Source organism: Ursus americanus, chromosome 2 (assembly GCF_024610735.1).
Source record: "Ursus americanus isolate L20-20 chromosome 2, mUrsAme1.1.p, whole genome shotgun sequence".
NCBI classification, from domain to species: domain Eukaryota; kingdom Metazoa; phylum Chordata; class Mammalia; order Carnivora; family Ursidae; genus Ursus; species Ursus americanus.
In genome coordinates, this window is record NC_142128.1 from 82,275,030 (window position 1) to 82,297,855 (window position 22,826).

Genomic DNA, 22,826 nt, shown 5'->3' on the forward strand with positions numbered 1-22,826 from the left:
GGAGATCTAGATGATCGTGGGGTTCTAAAGGAGTTGGAAGAGGTGTGATCTTATTTAATAATAAATGGTAATTCATTGTCAAAAAGGTTTCTTCCCCGCCCACCCTCATCTCTAGGAAGACTGGCTGTTTTTGGTAATAAGTAGCTGCAGTAGGGCGTGGTCTGTGTTTTCCTCTGTGTCGTCTTGTTCTGCTACATGGGTATGGGTCCTCCACTCCAGCACGTCCTTCGCGCCTCCTACACCACACGCCAGCCTGTCCCCCAAGGGCAGGGGTGAGAGCTGGCTAGCCTCGATGACACGGACTACCCCCCCCCCACACCTTAAGGGTTTGATTCTTTTTCTCCTCTTTTCTCTTCTTGGCAGTACTACTCTGCTCCCTGTACCTACGAACTGGCCCTGAAGTACCTGAATATTGCCTTCACCATGGTGTTCTCCCTGGAGTGTGTCCTGAAGATCATCGCGTTTGGCTTCTTGGTATGTCACAGCATTTATCCCAGCGTCACACTTGCCTTCCCTTCCTTCTGGATGCGTTCCCAGCCTTTGTTGGAAGGGAAGTGGTTACCACTCTTTCAGCAATGGTTCACACACCTGACCTAATTGTGGGCCTGTTTCAACTGCTCAACAAACTGCCAGGGAGACAAGAGGATGCGTGAGGGTAATAGGAGAAAGGGCAAAGAAAACCAGATCCCCAGCTTCATATTCATCCAGCCATCAGCTCTGGTCCTGTCAGGCTCTGTCAGCAGTCGAGGGGTGACAAAATTCTTATTAAAACTGCAATTTATTTGTCAATAAGGAGCAAAACAAAGATTGGACTAATAAGCCTTGAATGTTTATTTACTGGTAAAAGGTCTAAGATTTTATAATTCAAATGGGAAAATGTCTGTCCCTCTTACCCTCAAACATAGCAAATACTAGACTTTACCTAATTGTCCTCCTCCCATGAAGCACAATTTCTGATAACAAAAATAAATGTTTATTACTTAAGCTTACAAAGGTTTATGACCATTAAAGTGTGTGTATATGTGTGAGAGAGAGAGAGAAAGGGAGAGAAAGGTAAATTGGTAGGTAGGTATACTGGAATTAGGTTTGAGGAGGGTTGGGATGAGTTTTTCTTATCTGAGTCTTTTACTTCTCTTCAACTATTAATTACAATTACATTCATGCGTCTCCTCTCAACAGTGTTAAGCAAACCTAGCCCTTCGCTTCAGTGTCCTATAAACAAAATAGTTCTCTCTGCCACCCCCCTCCTTGTTTCAGCGTTTACAGTGAGATCAGTGGTTAAACCCACTTGACAGCTGTTTCACACTTATTTAGTGTGTGAGCTACCATTTCAAATTATGTGTGTATATGGCTTTCCCTGAAAGAAAAGAAACTTTGCTTATTATCCAAATAGGGGTTTGTCTGGTAGCAGCTTTAGCAGGGACTCTGGGCTGGGCTTGATAATTGTGAGTGTCGATTGTGGGAGTTGCTTTTGGTCTTCTAATGGTTCTTTGAAAAGTCATTAATTTGATGTTTTGGGGAGGAAAGTTGAAGAGAACCCATTGCAGGTGGCTGTATTGTTGTTCGCATGACTCCCCTTTGAGTATTTTGAGACTTGGGGAAATAAAAAAGTAAAAAGAAACTACCACCAGCTAAGATGCCTTTACAATACAGTCTAGCCCTGCGCAGGGTGAGCAGAGTGAGGGACAAGCTGGTGCCACAACAGGGGAAGTTTTTCTATGCATCTTGATTACTTGCATATGCTGTTGACATTGTCTGTGACTTAAGTCCCCAACTGTGCACTAATCACGGTGAACGCTGAATACATCCTTACAAGCTTAACTAGACTCTGCCCCAAAGCCTGCCTCCTTCCCACCCTCACCTCCATATTTTCATTCAAGGTCTAGAGGCATTTACACACGATTAAAGATACCACTACTCCCAAATAAGTCTTTACATTGATACAGAACTCTAGGTTTTCAGAATATCCTAATGTACACTATTTTGTTAGATCTTCTCAATGACTCTGACATACACACGGCAGATTCCGTCATTATCATTGTTGATGTTGATTTAAATGAGGAACTTGAGGTTGAGAAAATTGTATAGCTTTTTAAAGATGACACAATAAAAGGCAGTAGCAATGGAAAGTGGGATGGGAATAAAAAAGGAAGAAGGAAAAAGAGGGAGAAAGGAATGAACATTGGTTGCCATATTAAATGCCAAACTCTTTATATATTACTCATTTTAGCTTCATAACAGCTCTATTTAGAGAGGTGTTACCAGTTTCTCTTATGGAATGGCTAGAGCTCAAGAAGATTCAATACTTTGCCCAAGGTTACTAAAAGGCAGAGCCAGCATTCAGATCCTGGTCTAATCTGACTCGAAATCCCATGGTCTGTCCACAGTAATCTACTAGTCCACACTACAGTGTGCTGTTCTAAAACGTATTGTATCGTAAATCCCCTTCAACTAGAACCCAGAGCTCCTCTCCTCTGAGACTAGAGTCACGTTCTCTCTACTATATAGGGGCCTATCCAAGAATTAAGAAACTTGGCCCAGGTTGGGAATAGGAGAGCCCTGAGAACTGAGGAACTCAGAGACTCGACTTGGTTCCACTCCCTGTTTCTCTGCATGCCCAGCAGGTGCTGGTGGCTTTTGATTCAGACAAGTCTCTCTAAGCCTTAGTTTTGTTGTTCTAAATGAGGAGCGGTAACTGCTTTCTAGCCTTAGATACTTTGTTGTGTGTACCCAGTTAGGCAGTGTACCCAAGGCATCTAAGGCTCTAGTCCTGAGTAGGTGCTTATTAAAGATAACTTTGTGGGGGGGGGCCTGGGCGGCTCAGTTGGTTAAGTGACTCTTGATTTTGGCTCAGGTCATGATCTCAGGGTCGTAGGATCAAGCCCCGTGTGGTGCTCCTCGCTCAGCAGGCAGTCTGCTTGAGATTCTCTCTCTCCATCTCCCTCTGCCCCTACCTCCCCCCACCATGCTCACTCTCATAAATGAATGAATGAATGAATGAATGAAGCTTTGCTCTCACCACACTCTTTTCCTCTCACTGTTGCGTGTGTCTGCCCACTCTTGTTGCCAACCCTGCCACTATTTTATGAACATAGGGTATTGATCATGACCATAAGATCCATGGGAGAAATGAATTGAAAGAATGTGAAAGAACACCAAGGTCCTAGCTCTTATCTGGCACACACTATAAAATTCACTAATGCTCATTGTGAGAGTGGGGGGGTTGACTTCAGCAGTGCTCTGAGAGTCTTTTATGGGAGGTGCTGCCCAAGAACAAGCCAGTGACTTAGACACTGTTAAGTGTCCTGTTTCTTTTAAGGAATATAGTCCAAGCTCTGTGTTCACCTGATCACTGGAGATGGGAGCAGAGACTACCTACTCTCTCTGTTAGGCAGAGTGTTTGTTACGTGGATGGTGCATTTTCCAGGTCCTTTTTTTCTCCTCCATCTTCTTCTGCAACCCACTCATTTTATTACTCAAAAGGTGTAACGAGCCAAGAAAGAGGGAAAGGGTTAAGTCTATTTGTCCTTTTGCCCTGTGGAGTTAGGAGAAGATTTTTGGCCCATCTTTTGGCCTTTAATGACTTAAGACATCTCTGTGAATTTTAATAGTTGAAAGTCAGAACCGTATATTTATAGGGTCACACGATATAATATAGACAATTTAAAAGTTGTAGAAAACCTTAGAGTAATATTGTAAATAATTTTATTGTCTTGTAGGTGACAAAGATGATCTTTCCCTTTTGGACTTTGTAATATTCTTGGCCACAGATCTTTCTTACCTATTTTTTATGCAGATTTTTAGTGACAGCTTCAAAAACAAGGTCTTCAAGTAGTGAGAGGACTGCTTCCCAAATGAGAAACTCCCAAATCAGTAAAGAAATAGCATTTCCGGTTAGAAATAGGAAACTAAAGCCAAAGTTAGAATAACTTGTATGTGAATTGATGAATTTTAATTCCAAGTGACAAGCTTATGTAATGAAAGACGTCTTTTCTCCATTTCTTTTTCTTTTCCTCCTTTTTCTGGTGTTCCTGTGACTGAATTCACATGGCAGAACTATTTTCGAGACACCTGGAATATCTTTGACTTCATCACCGTGATTGGCAGTATCACAGAAATCATTCTGACGGACAGCAAGGTGAGTGGCTCATACATCCTTGTCTTGAAGCTTGGCCCTGGAGTAGCATAAAAAAATCCTCTATGCATGTAGTCCATTTTTTTAAAAGATTTATTTATTTGTTTATTAGAGAGAGCATGAACAGGGGGGAGGGGTGGAGGCAGAGAGAGAAGCAGACTCCCTTCTGAGCAGGGTGCTGGATGTGGGGCTCAATCCCAGGACCCTGATATAATGACCTGAGCCAAAGGCAGACACTCAACCGACTGAGCCACCCAGTCACCCCCATACAGTACATTTTTAACTCATCAAACCAAATCTGTAGCCCTCTAAGTGTTGGGAGTTCATTTCCTCACTCCCAAGCTGCAAACATCCTGGGTCTCGCGGAAGGTTTTGTTTCATTTGCATGACTCAACAGCAGCCACCTGATAGCGTCAGTGCAACAGACATGCCAGAAGAGGGCTACTGTGCACAGTGCTCTTCTAGATTCTTTGGGAGAGACAAAAGAGGCATAGTATCGTTACCCTCCAGACCTGAATTGTTTCCCTAAACTTGTTTATCCTAAAGAAGACTTGGCAAGCTCATTATAACTCTCATCAAATGTGGGCATGGCCGTCATGTGTGCTAGAGGGATTATTCGGTCACCTCGTTGGCATCTAAGTGCAGTTAGGACCGCTAGGGCCCCTTGGACGACTAGAGAGGCTGGTTTTATCTGATACATGCAGGGCACTCTTCTAGGGTACTACCTGAACCTCCTACCTGAGAATAGAGGGCAGGCCTGGGGAGGCTTGGAGAGATGGTCTTCCCTGCCCCATCAGTTGGAGATGGAGTTGAAAACACAAGACGGAATCCATGTCCAATTTTATGATTTGAATGAGGAATAAATATGCAAATACTAGTGCTTAGTGTGTTCTAAATGACCGTAATGGCACTAATTATGAGCTTCTTTTTGGTCCACCAGCTGGTGAATACCAGTGGCTTCAATATGAGCTTTCTGAAGCTCTTCCGAGCCGCCCGCCTCATCAAGCTTCTACGGCAGGGCTACACCATCCGAATTTTACTTTGGACCTTTGTGCAGTCCTTTAAGGTAAGCGGCACCAGCTCCTCCCATCTGTCTTATCAGATAGAGCACCGCCGGGCCACACCGTATCATTACACAGTGCCTTGACCTCCAGAAATGAGTGTCAGATGCATTCAATAAAGACAGCAGTTCTCAGTTACAGTGCAGCTCCACCAGGCAGCAGTCCACTTGTGTCTAACTGGATAGAATCTCATTCTGGAAAAACACCTCCACTTTGTAATTCCCTTATTTTCTCTGTTCACTGAGGCCAGGGCTTGGTAAATGAGGTCTACTCCCTCTCCAGATATTCCAGAAAGCCCCAAGCAATCCCATCCGTGTCTAGAGCCAGATACCTAGAGTCATGCAGCTCCTGTATTTTTAGGGACTTGCCGATGGCTTGATTTCACATGAACAGTTTTTCAAAGGACTCCTTGAGTTGTGCTTGATTGCAGGATGATTCATACAGTCCTATCCTTGTCTTTGTCAGTGTGTGTTTCCTGAACCACTGAATGTATGGCATGCCCATGGTCACCTCTGTGTCCTACAATCTAATGGGATGTTTGGGCAGGGCTAATGTGGTGAGCTTCTTTGAATAGTCTCATGGGGCCATACAGAGGTGTATGTGTAAGAAATAGAAGTTTAAAGGCTACCTGAAATCAACTCCAATGGCAGAGACTTCCTGCAAAAGAAGTTTTCCAAACACATTTCAATGTCTTCAGGCTCTTGCAGATATCATGGTTTGTTTTTAAAGTTTTGGGGGTCCAAGTGCTGTTCAAATGCCTACTATTTTTCCTCTTATTAAAAAAGCTTTCGATGAATGTGTTTTAAAAATAAATTTGATGACATTGATTCAAAGATGAGAAATCATGAATTTACCAAATTGCCTCCTTCGTTTTAATTATTTATGTATTTTAATTGAACTAGAGAGGGTCAGCCAGTGAATTCAGTGGTTTCTCAGCATTTGGAAAAGTGTTCACCCCACACCATCATTCCTGACTTATTCTCCATTGAGGTCCTGTGCGTTTGATATGTGAGACCAGTTGTAAGGGTGTTCAGGCTCCTACAAACAACCTTGACATTTTTATCGTATCCAGAGTAATTGTTTGGTGTCATCACTCCCACAGAGGCCTCACTTCAATGAAAAGAATTTTGCCAAAGCTAAATGACAGAGGAAAAATCTAAAACCTTAGTAAGAATTTACCGAGTCTCAGGTGAATTTGGATTTAGAATCTGATACACAAGATACTCCTAAAACCTTTTTGCTAGAGACCTTCTAAACAAGTTACAGTTAGTCTCCCAAGATATATGTGTCAGCCTGTCATGTTATCATGCTCACCAGTTTTCTGTAAAACTGTATACTGTTGAGGGCAAAGAAAAACATGTCAAAAATTGATGGCCAAGTGGTTGGCTTATTGCAGTGAATATAGAACAGGGAAGACAAGGTGAATCTGCCTCCAGATGACACCGTGATGGATGGGTGTTTCCTTTTTGGAACAGTCCCAGGACACAATATAGAATTGTTTTCTTAAAGTGGGCTTCACAAAGGCTGCCTCTGCAAATACACAGCAGGGAGCCACACACTATAACCAGCACCGCCATGGCCTACCCAAGCCACCCCCCCACCCCCCACCAGCCATGAGCATAGCCCCCAGTTCTCCACTACTGACCCCTACTTCATTCTTCCCTGTTTTTCCTTGTTGTGAGTTAGAATTTATAGCATGATAACAGAGGTGATCAGAATGTACCTTTGATCTTTTTCTAGAAACTGGGGGTAGGGAGAGATGAGCTAGGGACTGGAGACATTGGAGTGTGGAAGGTGGAGTAAGGGCAGGAAGTAAGCAGAAGATGGGAGAAGGTAGCAGCACCTCGAGCGTAAGAAACCTATCTCCCTTCCCTCTTCTACCAGTAGATGGAGTCTTCACATTTCCCCTTTAAATGCAGCCATTTCTCTTCACAGACCTTGGGAGTCAGCACTTTACTGGGGAGGGGATTCTCCTGGCAACTTTCAGTTGCATTTTAATTTTATCCTTTTTTCAAGTTGTAAAAGTCTCCCAAGGCTCTTCATTTAGTTGGCTCTGTTGATAAGCCCTACCCTTGCGGTCTGAAAGCCTTCAATTGATCTCCTGGGATGCGCGCTGCACACAGTCAAGATAGAGTGGGGACTCATAGTTGTACTGTCTTCCAGGGAGCTCACTGGGTGGTAAAGGAGAGAGGCTTCCATGTCAGCACTGAGATCACCCCAGAATTATAGAGCCCATCCTGGCCCTAAAGCCAAATTGCCCTGCATCCTCCCCCAGCCAGAGGCCAGTTCCCTACCTTCCATCTCCCTCACTTGCCCCATTGCCCCTGTAATTGACATGTTATCCCAGAATGGCAGTTAGCTTGTACGATATGGAATTTTGTGCCGCATGGATTTATGGCAGGGTTTTGCCACGGCTAACACTTCAAAGGCTCTTTAGAATTTTGCATGACACATAATGAAGTGTCAGGAAGTTTAAACATTGGAAAGAGATGTTTCATCAGAAGATGAAGGTGCCTTCTACGAACTGATGAACAACTGAGACTCTCAGCTGGTTTACTTTGCCCTCAGATTCTCCATCATGGGCTTGGCATTGAGTGAGGGAGTGGGAAGGGGTAATACAGTGATTTGGGAGCCAAAGCTAGGTGCTTACTATGTAATTTGCATCACAATTGCCCACATTATTAATATTCTGCAATGCAAAGTGGGGTGCATCCCAAGCCCAGGATGTTTCCTCAGCTCTCTTTGGAAATCTAGGCCACACTTCTGGGTGAGTGAATATTCTTGAGGGAAGGTAAATGACAAGCCTCTCTGTGGACAATAGCTTACCTGTCTGTCAGAGGACATGAACATCTGCAAATTATGGCACTCTGAAACAGCACAGCCCCAGGGAATAGAGAGTTCCTGCCCACCCCCCCCAATTTAAATTAGCCTCAGAGCAAGAGTTCCAGTATTGCTGGTGACTGTGGGTTGTGGAGCCTGGGACCGTCTGCCTCTGAATTCATGGTCCTGTCTCTGCTTTCCTTCCAGGCCCTCCCCTACGTCTGCCTTTTGATTGCCATGCTTTTCTTCATCTATGCCATCATTGGGATGCAGGTGAGCTTGTGTATCAGGGGCCTGGTGGGGGACACTTGTTGCCCAGAGTGTCACTGGCTTACCAGCCTGAGCACACAAGACTGAGGGTGAGGCTCGTGATGGTCCATGTCTCAGGATCTCCCGTATTTGAGCTAGACCTGAAGGAAAGTCAGAGGGTTGTTCTCTTGTATACAGCAACACAAAATGTGTCTGAGTTAAGTCTTGAATGGCTGAGATTTATGCCCTAAGACCTACCACTGGGAACAACTCCTGGAGTTCGTAGTAGCTTGCCTAATCCCAGGAATACCCAAGGGCCATGTTCCTGCTGATTCCTCTCAAAGGGCCAGGCAGCTTCCTGGACAGTTCTCTTGGGTTACCACATCCTTTCCAGTTTCAGAGTTGAGAAGTGCATCAGGTTCCCACCCTGGACATTTATGCAGGTAGCCAGAGGCCCACCGAGCAGAACAGGCCATAAGATCTTTCTGAAGCGACTGGCATTTGTGACAGGTGGACTCCTGTAAACAGCCTGCAATTCATCCGATGAACCTATCCAGTTGGATACACTAGATTGTCTGCCTGTCTCAGGGAGGCGAACTTTCTGAGTTGAAGATGTGGAGACTACACCCCAGCATGGAAATTCAGCCAAGTGGCAGTCTCCTGCAGTCAGACAGTCTGGCCGCCTTTGGACTGCCAGCTGTCCTCTCAATAGTATCTGCCATCCGGGGCCACTGCGCACATCTGCCAGGCTTGCTGCATCAGCAGCCTTTTTCCAGAGCTTCTCTGGAATGTCTCTTGTCTTTCTCCTCTCTCTTGCATGCACTTCTTAATTTTATTCATCTTCTAACCCCATTCCTGGAGAGATTTTTGTTCTCCAAAAAGACAGCAGAATGTCAAATGTCAAAAAGTGTGGGACTTGGTTGAGAAGTAGTGAGTTCTCCTTCAATGCGGATATTTCAGTAGCGATGTCATGATGGTGTCAGGGCTGTGTTGTGAGCGGAATCCCTACTGAAATTGCTGATTGGCTTGATGATGTCTATTAAGGCTCTTCTAACTCTCAAATATTTGATTCTAGAATTGAAATGTTTTTGAACAGCCAAATAGAAACTTAATCAATTTTTGCCCATGCCTAAAAATAGCTCTTACCTCCTTTTCATCATCAATCAAAATAAACTAGAATAACATCATCTCCAGTACTAAACTGTTCTTGATATTGCTGATAATGATGATAAGGCTGTTTGCCATCACTTGAATTCCTAGCTGTGTCAGACACTGTCCTAAATGTGAGCTCTTACCCCCACCCTTCCTCCCTATCTGCAGGCACACATACGGTACATGACTAATGTATTCAGGAGTGATGTGAAAATGTTTATGGGTGGGTTTCATTGACTCCATTGATGCTTAGCATAGTTAAGTAACATAACACGCTCAAGGGCTCAGTAAGTGGGAGAGCTGAGATTTAAATTTAGCTTTGTCTGCTGCACAGCCCATATTCTTACTGTACTGCATGTTCTCTCCTCCCACCAACAAGCAAATACAAGTATTTCTTTGACCCTTTAGGGGGACGTGGGAGTTGTTCAGTCATGAAATTGTGATCTTTACAATAAGTGCAATGTCTAATATTTTATTGCCCTTAGACTTCTTTCCAAAAAAAATAAGAGCAGTATTTCTATTACGCAGGGACACAAATGGCTTTCCCCCTGTGATTTGCCTTTAGATGGCCATCTTCCTCTTGGTCCATGATGGAGACCCTGCACCAAGCACGTTGCTGACACCTAGCTTGTGACTAGAGAAATTGTATCTGGTATAGTGACAACAAAGCAGAGGGATCCATCCAAACAGAAAGACATAAAGGCAGGAGACATATTGGAAAGATATAAATAGGAACAGGATGTATCTATGAGAAGAACAATTATTCTGAACTTTCACAGGCATCTTGGAAGAAGAGAGCTTTGCAGAGGAATCTGAAGATGGAAGGAAGGAGTAACTTGCTGGGTATGGGAAAGAGTCCTGGGGCCACAGATCATTAGGAGGCTTTCAGCCTCAGCTCCTCCACTGACCAGCTATGCAAACTTGGTCAAGTCACTGAGCCTTTCTGGGCCCTAACACCCCCACCAATACAGTAGAAGAGTTGGTTAGATGTCTTCACGGATCCTTTTGTGTGCCAAAGTTCTGTGATTCCAAGTGAAAATAGATTTAAGCTTACACTTCCATTAGGTTTTCTGGTGGGTCTCGGTGTCCCTTCTTTCTCTTTCAAGCCCTTTTGGTGTAAGAAATTTGGTTTGGGACAAGAGCTAAGTGAAAAGCTAAAAAAAAAAAAAATTAAAGACTGCCTTCACAATAAGTATACATTTATACATTTTTGGCTTGAAAACTAGAGTAGATACCAAACAGCTTCAGTTTCTTTGACCGTTAGACACATGCCTCATGCAGAATCCCAGCATGCCCTCCAACTAGTTGATGACTGGTAAGGTGTTTGAGAAAATCATAACGAGGACAATTGATGATGGCTTCAGGACTGTCATAGGTAGAAAAAAAGAAAAACACTGAAAATTGTGTGGATGTGATGAATGAGGGATAAATTGTGGAAGCTGGACCAAGAGGGTGAAAAGGAGAGACGGTGATGTGAACATAGGCAAGGAAGTGTGACGATTTCCTCCTGGGGTGCCTAGAACTAAACGTAGTGGGGACTCTGTCAGTGCTACTATTTCTGTTTGTGGGCCCTCCACCCTCTTATCTTCCTCCTTCCCTTCTTCCCCGGTGCTGCCTTGCTTGCCACTTCCATTCTCCCTGGGAGACAAGTAGTATTTGGGTTTTGAAAAAGTGTTGAGAACAAATTCCCAAAGCAGGTGTCAGTGGGAGTTATTTGAGCAAAATAGCTGGGGGCAGAGATTGTTCCTCAATTGCACATTCTCAAAACTGTTCAGGGGGGAAAATGTGTTCCATTTAGAGTATATTAGATAAACTGAAGCATGTCATATTGTATAGGCTGGAAATTGTCTCAAATGGCTGGAAAGTGACCTGTAGGCCTTTGGTTGTACCAACATTGACTTGTGAGACTAGATCCTGACACCTGAAACGTGGTTGGGGGGCAGGAAGTGCAGGTGGAAGGGTGCCCTTCTCATCTGAAGAGACTTAGGGTCTTAAAGTTCAACATTATTCACGTTCTATGGAGAAATATCTCTGAGTTTTCCCTCTTTTTTCACATGAATTTGCATGGTGACCCCATCCTGAGCTCAACAACCAATAGCAGATGAGTAAACTCATTCCATTGTCAGATCTACCCAAATTCATTTTCTTTCTCCTTTTCTAAGTATCCGGTTGTGCTGACTTTCTTCATCCTCTTGGCCAGACTTGGCTTTGTGTGCCTTTGTTCTCGTGGACTAGAGTCCACAAGACTTTCTCAGTTTGACTCTCTGGATAGGAACATATCCAAGGAAGATCGTGGTGCCCCTCTCTGACCCAAACTGCCTGCAAATTCCAGGACAGTGGGATCAGCCCAAGCCATAAATCACATCTTCTGCAAATACACATGCTCCCATCATTACTACCTGAGACAGGAAGAGAGGGGTAGTTCCTTTCCTGTCTTCTGTGATGGGGTACGTCTTTGACAGACTGCTTGAGTACCATAGTGACAGGTACCGTGGAAATAAAAAGACCAAATTAAGTATGGGAGGAACTACCTACAGGCAGAGTGACTTCTAAAAGATCTTGCCTTCTATGGTCCTGGGTCCCCTTTGCTGCCCTGGAAAATGTAATTACTTCTTCACAGCAGCCCGGGAACATGGGATCCACCAGGCCGTCTGGGTTTGAGTTCTCTGCGTCAGGATTAGGCCATTGGGAAGGGCCATGCATATGGATTTGCCAACCCGAGTAGAGGCAGGTGCATCTAACATTCATGTGCAGGACATCACGCAGCTCAGTAATGCTCTTTGGTTTTTGTTTTTCTTTTCAAGGTATTTGGAAACATAAAATTAGATGAGGAGAGTCACATCAACCGGCACAACAACTTCCGGAGTTTCTTTGGGTCCCTCATGTTACTCTTCAGGTATCTGAATGCATAACTGTTGTAGCTGGAGCTCACTTGTCGAGGGAGACAGAGTTAGTCTGCCTTTTCCTCCTGTTTGTCTCTATTCTGCTGGCTCTGCTCCTATTAAGATATACAGTAGAGTGGAGGCAGGGGTGGGGAAGGGCAATAGCTCTGAAAAGCTGCTTCGATGACAAGAGGAAGTTTCCTCAACGTCTTTGACTCAGTAGGTAATTTGTAAGCTGCAAGCTTAGAACATGTGTGCCGGGACTCTGAGTGGGGAAGGTGAGCACACTTTCCTCCAGATCAAATTCCACTTAAGGTCTGAAACCCTGAATGCCAGGTTCATGTGGGGTCTTAGACAGTCCCACCACTATCTCTGTCACTGCCAGCGGACACTCCTGAAAAGACAGAGAAGCAGTGGGTGAGGTGGCAAAGCCCAAGTGAGACCTCCTTGGCATGTTCCATCTCTGGTTGGAAAGCACTAGAGGGAGGAAACCAGCAGAGAAGAGAAAGGGGTGGGTGAGTTGCGAAGGAGGGCCAAGGAAAGGATGAGACATGCAGACCTGCTACTACTAACCAAAATGTCTCTGGGGCTCAGGAGTGCCACAGGTGAGGCCTGGCAGGAGATAATGCTGTCGTGCCTTGGGGAGAAAGGCTGCGAACCCGACACCACCGCGCCTTCAGGGCAGAACGAGAATGAGCGCTGTGGCACAGACCTGGCCTACGTTTACTTTGTCTCCTTCATCTTCTTCTGCTCTTTCTTGGTGAGCAAACCGGGCATTCTTGGCTCAAGATGCGGCCTGCCCTGCCCTACCCTACCCCACCCCACCCACCCCACCCACCCCACTCCACCCTCCAACCAACTCTTAAAGGCCAGGATGCATAGCAGACTCCCGGGTGAGTGACTTCCCCTGGCTGCCACCGAACAGTTTTTGTTGCCTCTAGGGAAGGATTGCTATGAGAAGGAATGACCAGTGGAGTGGAATTTAGGGAATAGAGTATTGAGTTTCATGTTGAATCTGTTGTGGCCCAGAGTACATCTTTCTTCTCTGTACCTCAGGTATTTTATCCTACAGGTAGGACTAAGAATATCTTATCTCTCTTTTGGAGCCTTTCAAATTGTTGGGAAAAGGCACCTCGGAAATATAAAGTGATGGGATTACTAAGAGTAGAGTGGTGACAAGATACAGTGTCACAGATGCAGTCTCTTGACTTATGTCATTATATTTGACGACAGTTGGCCAGCTTGAGAGACGTGAAAGGAAATGATCGCTTTGAGCATTAGTAAATATTGAGTGACGTATGTGGAGCACGCCCACTTATAAAATGGTGAGAAGCCCTCGGTGCCTTCTTAATCTGTTCTTTGGGAGAATGCATGAATCAGCACCCTGGCCTCTAAAAATCTCTACCCTGCACAATCCTAGATGAGGTCCTAGCAGATCTATTCAAGGGTTGGTCTGGTGTTTCTGGCCACCCTGACATCCCTCAGCGTGGCTTCATTGCTCATGTCACTCGCTGTACAAAAATCTAAAACTTGGGGCACCTGGGTGGCTCGGTTGAGCATCTGCCTTTGGTTCAGGTCATGGTCCTGGGGTCCTGGGATCGAGCCCCGAGTCGGGATCCCTAGTCAGCGTGGATCCTGCTTCTCCTTCTGTCTACCTCTCTGCCTATTTGTGCTCTCTCTGTCAAATAAATAAATAAAAATCTAAAAAAAAAAATCAAAAACTAAAGCATGCCACCGAGAAGTGGTTAACTTCACAGCCGTGCATCAGCAAATGAATCAGGTCATGTCCAGGCATTTCTACCTCTCTAAAGTGATCACGAGGGATTTGCCATGTGTTCAGCTCTCCGGTGGAGAGAAGCTCTCTGGTGTGGCTTGCAGGCAGACTTTTGAGGGTGGCCAGCAGGTTAACCTAGCAGGGAGTGAGCCAGCTGGAGACTTGGGTAGCCTATGTTGTGGTCTTGGCTTTGCTGCTCTTCTAGCATGGACAAACACCTTCCCTTTTGTAGCTTCTGTAAATGGGAGGAAAAATGACTTGATAATAGGGTATTATTTGCATGGTGAGCGGGTACATGTGTTTTAATATACTCCCTTCTTGTGGGTGTGAAAGGTTTTTCAATGAAAAAAAAAAAACACAAAACAGCATCTTAGAGGCACGGGGGTGAAGCTGTGAGTGGGTGACAGTCTCTCTGTCAACCAGAGGCAAAGGGAGGAAGGCCCACAGGGGTGCTGGTGCTTGTTGATGGGGCTGTTGTAGGGTGCTACGGAGGAGCACAGAGAAGGGCGTGTGGACAGCTCAGTTTTATCCTCCATGGTGTAAGTGTTTAATAATAAATATTTAAAAAGAAACCAAAGCTATAACTGGAAAATTCATTAGAGACTATAAAGGTACTTCTAGAATTTTGGGATGGAGGGTGCTGCATAATTCACATGCGTGTTATTTTTAAAGAGGCTATATTCAGTGTGAGCTGATCTGCTTTCGAATCTCAGCCCTATGGGAGACTGACTTTGTGACCTTGGGCAAGTCACACGGCTTCTTCGCTCAAACCAACCACTCCAGAAAGATTTACTGATACGCTGTGATGTGCCAGGCTGTGCGCTTGGAGCTGAGAATACGAGTGTGTCTAGGAAGCACTCATGTCCTCGAGGGGCCGGTGGTAATTAAGTCTGCCTCACGAGGTTAGAGCAGCATTAAAACAGATAAAAGTTTTGAGTGTGCACAGCGCACTATGAAAGACTATTCAAATGTAAAGCAAAGATTTTGTTAACATGAATAGTAAGTACCTTGAAAGGAGTGTAAAACGCACGTGTGTATGTGTGGAAACCCCTTTATAACCCAGGCAGTGGTGGAGTGTATCCACTTTGGCTCCAGTGTCAGTGACAGAAAGAGAGGCTGGCCCATGCTGGGGTTAGGTTCAGTGGCACAAAACAGAACTCCCCAAATATCAGCAGCTTAGCCAGGAGGGAGGTTTATTCTCCTCCCATACCAGTGAGGTCTGGAGGAAGGCGGTACAGGTTTGTGATGGTTAGCGCCCCAGACACCACCTCCAGGGGCCAGACCTCCAGGCCTCCACGTGTATCCTAGGCGGCGGGAAGGAGGAAGGCAGGCAGGAACGAGATGGTTGTCAGGATGCAGGCAATAGTTTCTCAGTAAAGACACTCTGAGAAGACTCCAGCCATGTCCTGTCTCCAGACTTTCTCCTTATCTTTTTTTTTAAGACATTTTTATTTGAGAGAGAGAGCAGGAGAGTGGGGTGAGGGGCAGAGGGAGAAGCAGACTCCCTGCTGATCAGGCAGCCCAAGGGCGGGCTCAATCCCAGGACCCTGGGATCATGACCTGAGCCAAAGGCAGACACTTAACCTACTGAGCCACCCAGGCGCCTGACTTTCTCCTTATCTCATTTGCCATCTGTATACCTGGCATCTCCATCTACCTGGGAACCAACAGAGAGCCTACTCTCTAACCCCATCTTCAGGCAGGACTCTTTCATTCGTAAGTGGCAGAAGGCCCAGCTCCATCTGGCCGAAGCAGAAAGGGATTTCACAGGCACATATAAATGAAGAGTCCTGGGGCAGGAGAGGGATAAGCAGGTTTTTCTCTCTCTCTCTGTGTATCTCTTCCTCCAGGCTCCTCCATGAGAGTTCTTTCCTCAAACACCCCAAACTGTGGCTCCAAGATGGTTGTAGCAGAAGTTCTAGACCCCAATCCTTACACGTTCAAGACTGACAGGGAAGAACAAGTCTATTGCCCAGAAGGTCCAATACCATTTTATTGGCCATGATGGGATCACCAATCACTGTGGCCCAGGGGAATGGGATTCAATGGCTGAGGCCCAGGTCATAGGTGATGCCCCACTGAGCCATGTTAACTGGGAATAGGCAGGGGGTGGGGTCCCCAGGAGACCAGACATACAGTAAATTAGCGTTAGGCAGGCAAGAAGCAACACTAGAGTGCTATTCACTGTGCCCAGGTTCTGTCAATTCCATGTCCTTTGATTCTTAACTCTGTCCACTGCTGTCCTGCCACTGGCTTGGTCCAGGAGCACCGCAAAACTCTCCCCACAGGTCTCCTGTGCACCCACTGCACTGCTGCCCAGGGTTCTTTCTGGAAGAACCATACCTCGGTCTCTCTTTTGGTTGATTCTGTTGCCTCTTCATAATTTAGACCAGAAATGGGCTAACTGTAGCCCAAGGGCCAAATCTGGTTTGCCACCTCTTTTTGTATGGCCCCTGAGCTACCAATGGGTTTTATATTCTTAAATGGTTACAGAAAAAAAATCAAAAGTTGGATAATATTTCATGAACTGGAAATTATGTGAAATTCACATCCATACTCCTTTCTGATCCCAGTGTAACCTGAGTACACTTCTCTCTTGGCTCCTAAAAAGATTTATAGCATTTATATGTTCCTGATACATCACGGTCTCTGCTAAATACTAAGGAAGTCTTTAAGAATATTCAAGTAGTAACATCTAGTAAAGGCTTGCTGTGTTTTAAGCAATGTGCGAGGCATAGGAATGAATCTCTGGACAGCAGCTTTCTTATTTCCCATCCTTACACTTGGATCTCTACAACACAGTGGGTGCACAAGAAATGTTGAACAAATAAGTGAGAGAAGAGGGTTTTGGAAGCCACTGAGGGGCATGAACAGCTTCCAGGTCATCACATAGTAAGCTATGCAGTGAGCTCTAAGACACCTCACCAGTTCTCTTGTTGGCTCCTTTTGTGGAGCAAGGGGTGGGGACGGGGGAGGCTGAAAGGGAGGGTCGGTGTTAGGCCTTGACTTTGAGAATGTTGTCGCTGTTGCTGCTCCCTCTGCTGCAAATCAATTAAATTCATTGAACAGATAAAGTGACTTTCTGTGGAGTTCTTTGCAAATATAAAGTGGCATTGAAGAGCGAAATAATAAAGCTCCCACAATGAAATGTGTGGAAGTTATAATGAAAAGATACTGCATTCAGCAAGATCAGCAGTGCTCTAGTTAGGAACTTCAGCCTCACAAACTTTTGAATTCTTGATTTGCCTAGAAACCCGCTTTCCTGTGTTAGGTTCCCCTAACCCCTCTTCTCCCCCTTGCCCTCCAGATGCTCAACCTGTTCGTGGCCGTCATCATGGACAACTTTGAGTACCTGACTCGGGACTCCTCCATCTTAGGGCCTCACCACTTGGACGAGTTTGTCCGCGTCTGGGCGGAATATGACAGAGCTGCATGGTGCGTAGGCCTCTCGGCCATCCCAGTGGGGCCCGTATCCAGGGCCTCTGCATTCCCAATGAAGGGGTTGGAAGCGGATGCCTGCCTGTTACAGAAGGAGAGGAGATTCCTCTCCATCGTGGCCTGTGGGAGAGCCCAGGCCCTCAGATTGGCTCTGCTATCAGGCCAGTCATCAAAAACATAGCTTCTTTATCTTCATTTCCCCTCTCATTCCTTCTGTGACAGGCTTTCCTTTTCTTTGCCAATCTCATCACACAGTCTGTACCTCAGAGTGGTTGGTTTTAGTTGCCAGAGGAGCTTCCCGTAATTTTATTCTTTTTTTCCCCTGCCAGTGGTTAGTGGACTCCTTTGAGTCACCAGAGTGAGGAGAGGGGTGGGTTGACAAGGGTTTTCTGGGCCAGTTGAACATCTGGCCATCATGGTCAGTGCCAACAGCATTTTGTCTCTCTCATCCCTCTCGAAAGATACTGTTTGAGATAACTCTAAAATTATGTTAAAAACCAAGCAAGTCGTTCTTCCAACTGATCCCTTAAACACTTGAGGATTTTTATTGCATAGAATTGGATTACGTGGCAAGAATTTGCGTGAATAACCTCCCCAGATTTCTTTCACTGTCCAATATTTCTCAAGTGATGTGCCTTCTGGGCTTTCGAGCAGGGGTTGGCAAACTACAGCCTTGGGGCTAAACATGGTCCACTGCCCGTTTTTGTAAATAAAGCTTTATTAGAACACAGCCACACCCACTCATTCATGTATGGTCTATGGCAGCTTTCACACTATAAGGCAGAGTTGTATAGTTGTGACAAAGACAGTGTGACCCTCAAAGTCAAAAATATTACCTGACCCTTTAACAGGAGAAAATTTGTTGATCCCTGCTTTAGAGCACAAAGGCAGCATTTTGGCCCCTCATGGTTGAGGACAGGGTGACCGTTCTGGGAGCACTGTCTCCACAGGAACTTTTCTGTCCCATGTCATTTCAGCTTTAGGATTTTATCTCACCAATCTACCTATTCTGGTCCCCCTCTAAAAACACTACAAGAAATGCCATCCTTCACAGAAATGGCCCACGTTGCTTCCACCTGGAGCCCCTTCATAATCTGAGATTTTTCCTAAAATCTACCCTCCTGTGAACTTGGGTCAACTGTTGGAAGAGTGAATCAGAATTCTTCTTCCCTTCAGTAATCATTAATGACTTAGGGCATGAAGTTCTCCAGATCCATTCCTGTTACAATGGCTGAGCAATGGCGCTTACTTTCTGGGTCTACTTTCTGGTAGATAGGCTGCTAAGAAAGCCACGGGAGCTGTGTTAGAGGGAATGTAGGCAGGGCCTGCATCTAATTGGCCCTATGGCCTTGGACAAGTCACTTAATCACACTAAGCTTCCTCATCTGTAAAATGGTGATAACGATGCCCTGCTTACCTTGAAGGGTGGCTGTGTGGATTATATTAGCTCATGTGTATAATTGTTGTTACAACTGACAATAACCATATAGGAAAGCAACCAAAAATTATGGAACATAGGTTTGTAAAGCATGGATGGCCATGAGATGGGGAGCCTGAGAAGGGATGTCTTCACTCCCCTGAGAGAGAACTGCTAGCAGAGGAGTTCATTGCTCACCTAGCCTCACTCAGGTGTCCTTGGCTCTCAGAAATCCCAGCTTCCTGTGCTTTCGTGTTATCTTGGGACCCAAAATCCTTGTGCATTAAACATGCTCCTCCCCACTCATTCCAGCTGCTGGGAAGAAAGAATTCCATGAGAACTAAAAAAAAAAAAAAAAAAAAAAAATCATAAGACTTAGATCTAAGAGCTATGAGAGAGCAAAAATAGAAAGGAGAACCCCTTCTGCTTCGAAATTCACAGCATAACAGGCTGGTTAGAGTTTCATTGGCCTTCTCTTTGAGATGTGGGGCGAAGAACTAACAGGGATAACGTGAGCCAACATCTTCAAAAAGCAGACTGATAGAGGATGCAGAGAATACCAGCTTATAGGCTGTACGAACCGACCCACATCCAAATCTCAGGAGACAAACAGCAAATGGTTAACTGAACTTGCTCTCAAGAATCAAGAGTCTTGAAGTACCGACAAGCTACTATTTAGAAAAAGAGGAGGAATTAACACCAACATCAAGAGAAGACTAGAAAGAGTAAAGCTAGGACAAAGCCTCCCATGGCTGCTGGCAAGGACCGGTTGCTCAGAGGTGGACATGCAGGTTCATAATTTCAGGTAGAAACCATGGTCCGTCCCAGGATGTTGCTTCCTTGTTCTGGTCTCTGACAGAGCAGATGCTTCAGCCGCTGAAGATGAACCCATTGTTGATTCTGTCCCTCCCGCAGAAAGCCAGGACTCCCTAGCAGGCCCTTGATAGAAGGCTGGTAAGAGAGGTCACATTGTTTCTGGAATTCTAGCTGGGTCTGACCAGACTGCCTGTGGGTTTGGCTGGCTGGAGCAAAGCTGGAGGGAGAATGGCCACGGCGCCCTCCCAGGCTGCTCTCTGAGCACAGATCCGGGCAGGCTCCCACTGAGGAGAGCACAGCCTGCCCAAGTTGAACTCGGGAACAGCCTGCCACCACGAAAAGCAAAGCCCTTTGCAAGTTCCCTTGTGCAAACGGTACTCCTTGCTAATTAGCCTAATGGGAAATTTGTCTCTCTCCATCTGCAGAGAGATGCTGTCTTCCCACTGCCCCTGACAGGCAGGTCTAAGTGGCTGACTGCAGCCAGGGTCTGTGAAAAGCACACAGTTGGGCAGTCCACTTCACGGCAGCCTGGCACCTGCTCTTGACAGCTGTCAGAGGCCTTTGTCAACTATCAAGCTGTGTTCTTCGAGGCCTGGCTCGAGCCACCATCCATTTTCTGCATCTGGCCGAGCATGGGCCAGATAGGCATCTAGGGGGGCTCTTGGCCATTCGGTAGTCCCTTTGGGCACTGGATGGGCTCTGATTTCCTTAGAAAATCGGAGGCAGTGCAGTTCAGCGAGGCGATGGTTCTCTGATGCTTACTGTTCTCAGTCTGTCCTGGTCTGGCTTTGCCAGGTTCCAGGGGGGAAAAAAGCTGCTCTTCCTCTTCTAGCCATCAATGTCATGGCTAAACTGTCATGTCTTTCCCACCCTTTTCTGAGTGTCCTCTATTAACCCACCTGTGCTTCCTTTACAGCGGCAGGATCCCGTATAAGGATATGTACAAATTAGTGCGGGTGATCTCGCCGCCTCTGGGCCTGGGAGAGAACTGCCCCTACAGGGTGGCTTGCAAGGTTTGCCTCCCAGTCCCCAGCCGTGACCGGCGGTGGGGTGCAACCTCGAACCCTCCTCTCCGTTCTGCCCCACCACCACTGCGCCACATGAGGGAACCTTCATGTTGCTTTCCTTTGAGTTTAAAGAGGTCCAAACCCTCCCAGAACCAGCAGCTGTTACATAAGGAAGAAGGGCACACTGGGGGGGAAAGGCAGAAAAAAAGGACTCCATACAGAAGGCCAATTTGACCTCTCTCACTTTTCAACGCATGCACACACTCGGTCACACGTGTATGCACACACAACCGCACATACACACTCTCACACACTCTGTCTCTCTCCCCACTCCACCTTAATCTGTAGATTTCACCAGAGGGACCTCTCCGTCCTCCAGAGAATGCAGACGTGTTCACTGGTTTCCCTTCACTAGAGAACAGAGAGCCTCCTTTTGGTAAAAATAGTGTCATCCTCCCATGTGTAAAGTAGCAAAGTGTGATTCTAGTCAACCCTACCTCTGCGCATTCTCCATCTCCTGGATAGATTGGCCAGAAGGGATTGTAAAAGCTCGAGGGTAGAAAGGAAGGGAGACACCATAAAGAATCAGAGCAAAGGGGCAGAGTGGTAAGAGAGGGTAGCCTCGGCGTGTGGAAGAACGCAGGAGCTTAGGGGGTCTGGGAAGGGCTTCGTAGGTGGCAGAGGGCTCCAGAGCAGGGTCCTTGCCTCAGGGTCCTCCCTATGTTGCTGAGGGGACCAAGTGGCCTGTCCTAACTGCCGCATCACTGCTTGTTTGTGAGACCAAGGATGTTGGTCAGGGGCACATGGGACCCCCTCTGCAGCTCTGCCAGCCCCGGGGAACTCGAACAGGAGTGGCTCTACCAATCCGCCATCCGAGGCCAAGCCCGCTAGATAAGGAAGCCTGTCCTGGTGCTGCAGGAGGGAAGGGTGGACTCTCTGGGCATAGCTCGGTCCGGCAGCTGGCCGAGGACGTAGGCCCAGGAAGATGCCAGCGTGGGCAACGGGAAGGAGCCGGCTTGGGGGTGGCGACACAATGACTTCCGTATCCAGGAGGCCAAACAGCTGCCTCTGCTGACACTCTTTAAACCGCACCCCAGTGAAACCTGCAGCCGCATGTGGGGAGAGCCGGGAGGGCAGCATGGCATGCGAGATGCTCTTCCTCCTCCTGGTTTGGTTTCTCCTATCCGCCAGCATGCCATCGCCCCGGGGCATGCTGGGAGTAAAGAGCACACTTCTCCACAGAGCCAGGTGGAAGCAACGGGCCGTCGCGGAAAAGCAGCCCACCACTTGCAGTGCAAGTTGCCGCCTCCTGCCACACACACACCACAGAGGGGGATACACGACGTTCTGCCTGTGGGTTGAGAGAAGGAGAAAGGCCCGACTTCCAGGTCGGGGCCCCATGCCCGCTGGGGCCGGAAATCCTAACCCGTGGCTGGAGCGCCGTCTATCCGTTTTATACCGCTCACACACAGCCCTGGGAATTGCAAACAAGCTTGTGTTGAATGGGGGATGGATAGAGTGAAGAGCCAAGTAGGGTCATAATCGTCCAGGAGGAGAAAATGAGTCCCCACGACTGCGCACTAGAGTCAGAGGGACCAAAAGGTTGCCACCAATGTTCCCGGGTCTGTGTGGGGCGTGATATAAATCCGCACCAGGATGGAGTCACACGTACGATTTGCCTTGATTAACAGGTTTCCTATTCTTTTTCTGTTTGTCCATTTTGTTTTGTTTCTCTTCTCCTGTTTTCTGTATTATTTTGTTTGTTTTGTTTTGGCTCTCTGGGAATGCCTGTTCTCCTCTCCTCCCGGTCTGCATCCTTCTCCCCACTTCCTGTTCCTTACCCTGCCACCCTCCCTGCCCTGCCCACCCACCTCGTCCCCACTTACCACCCCTCCATGAGCAGTGGCCGCATCCATTACACTGAGATGTATGAAATGCTGACTCTCATGTCACCACCGCTAGGCCTCGGCAAGAGATGTCCCTCCAAAGTGGCATATAAGGTAGACCACCCCTTCCTTTGTTCTGGGCTAGAGACCGACAGGAAATGGGACCCAGCTGTGGGGAGGCCAGAACAT

General features: G+C 46.6%; 1 protein-coding gene across 2 annotated transcripts in view; it reads left to right on the plus strand.

The window, feature by feature from the left end:
- The window catches only part of CACNA1E (calcium voltage-gated channel subunit alpha1 E), a 316,273-nt gene that overhangs the window by 269,860 nt on the left and 23,587 nt on the right, over positions 1-22,826 (plus strand). For both annotated transcript variants that reach the window (XM_087858243.1, XM_087858244.1), the window contains 8 exons: positions 364-474; positions 4,055-4,138; positions 5,076-5,201; positions 8,224-8,289; positions 12,222-12,313; positions 12,894-13,059; positions 17,381-17,508; positions 22,655-22,751. In XM_087858243.1, the coding sequence (XP_087714369.1) occupies positions 364-474; positions 4,055-4,138; positions 5,076-5,201; positions 8,224-8,289; positions 12,222-12,313; positions 12,894-13,059; positions 17,381-17,508; positions 22,655-22,751 (870 nt within the window). The remainder of the gene's footprint in view (positions 1-363; positions 475-4,054; positions 4,139-5,075; positions 5,202-8,223; positions 8,290-12,221; positions 12,314-12,893; positions 13,060-17,380; positions 17,509-22,654; positions 22,752-22,826) is intronic.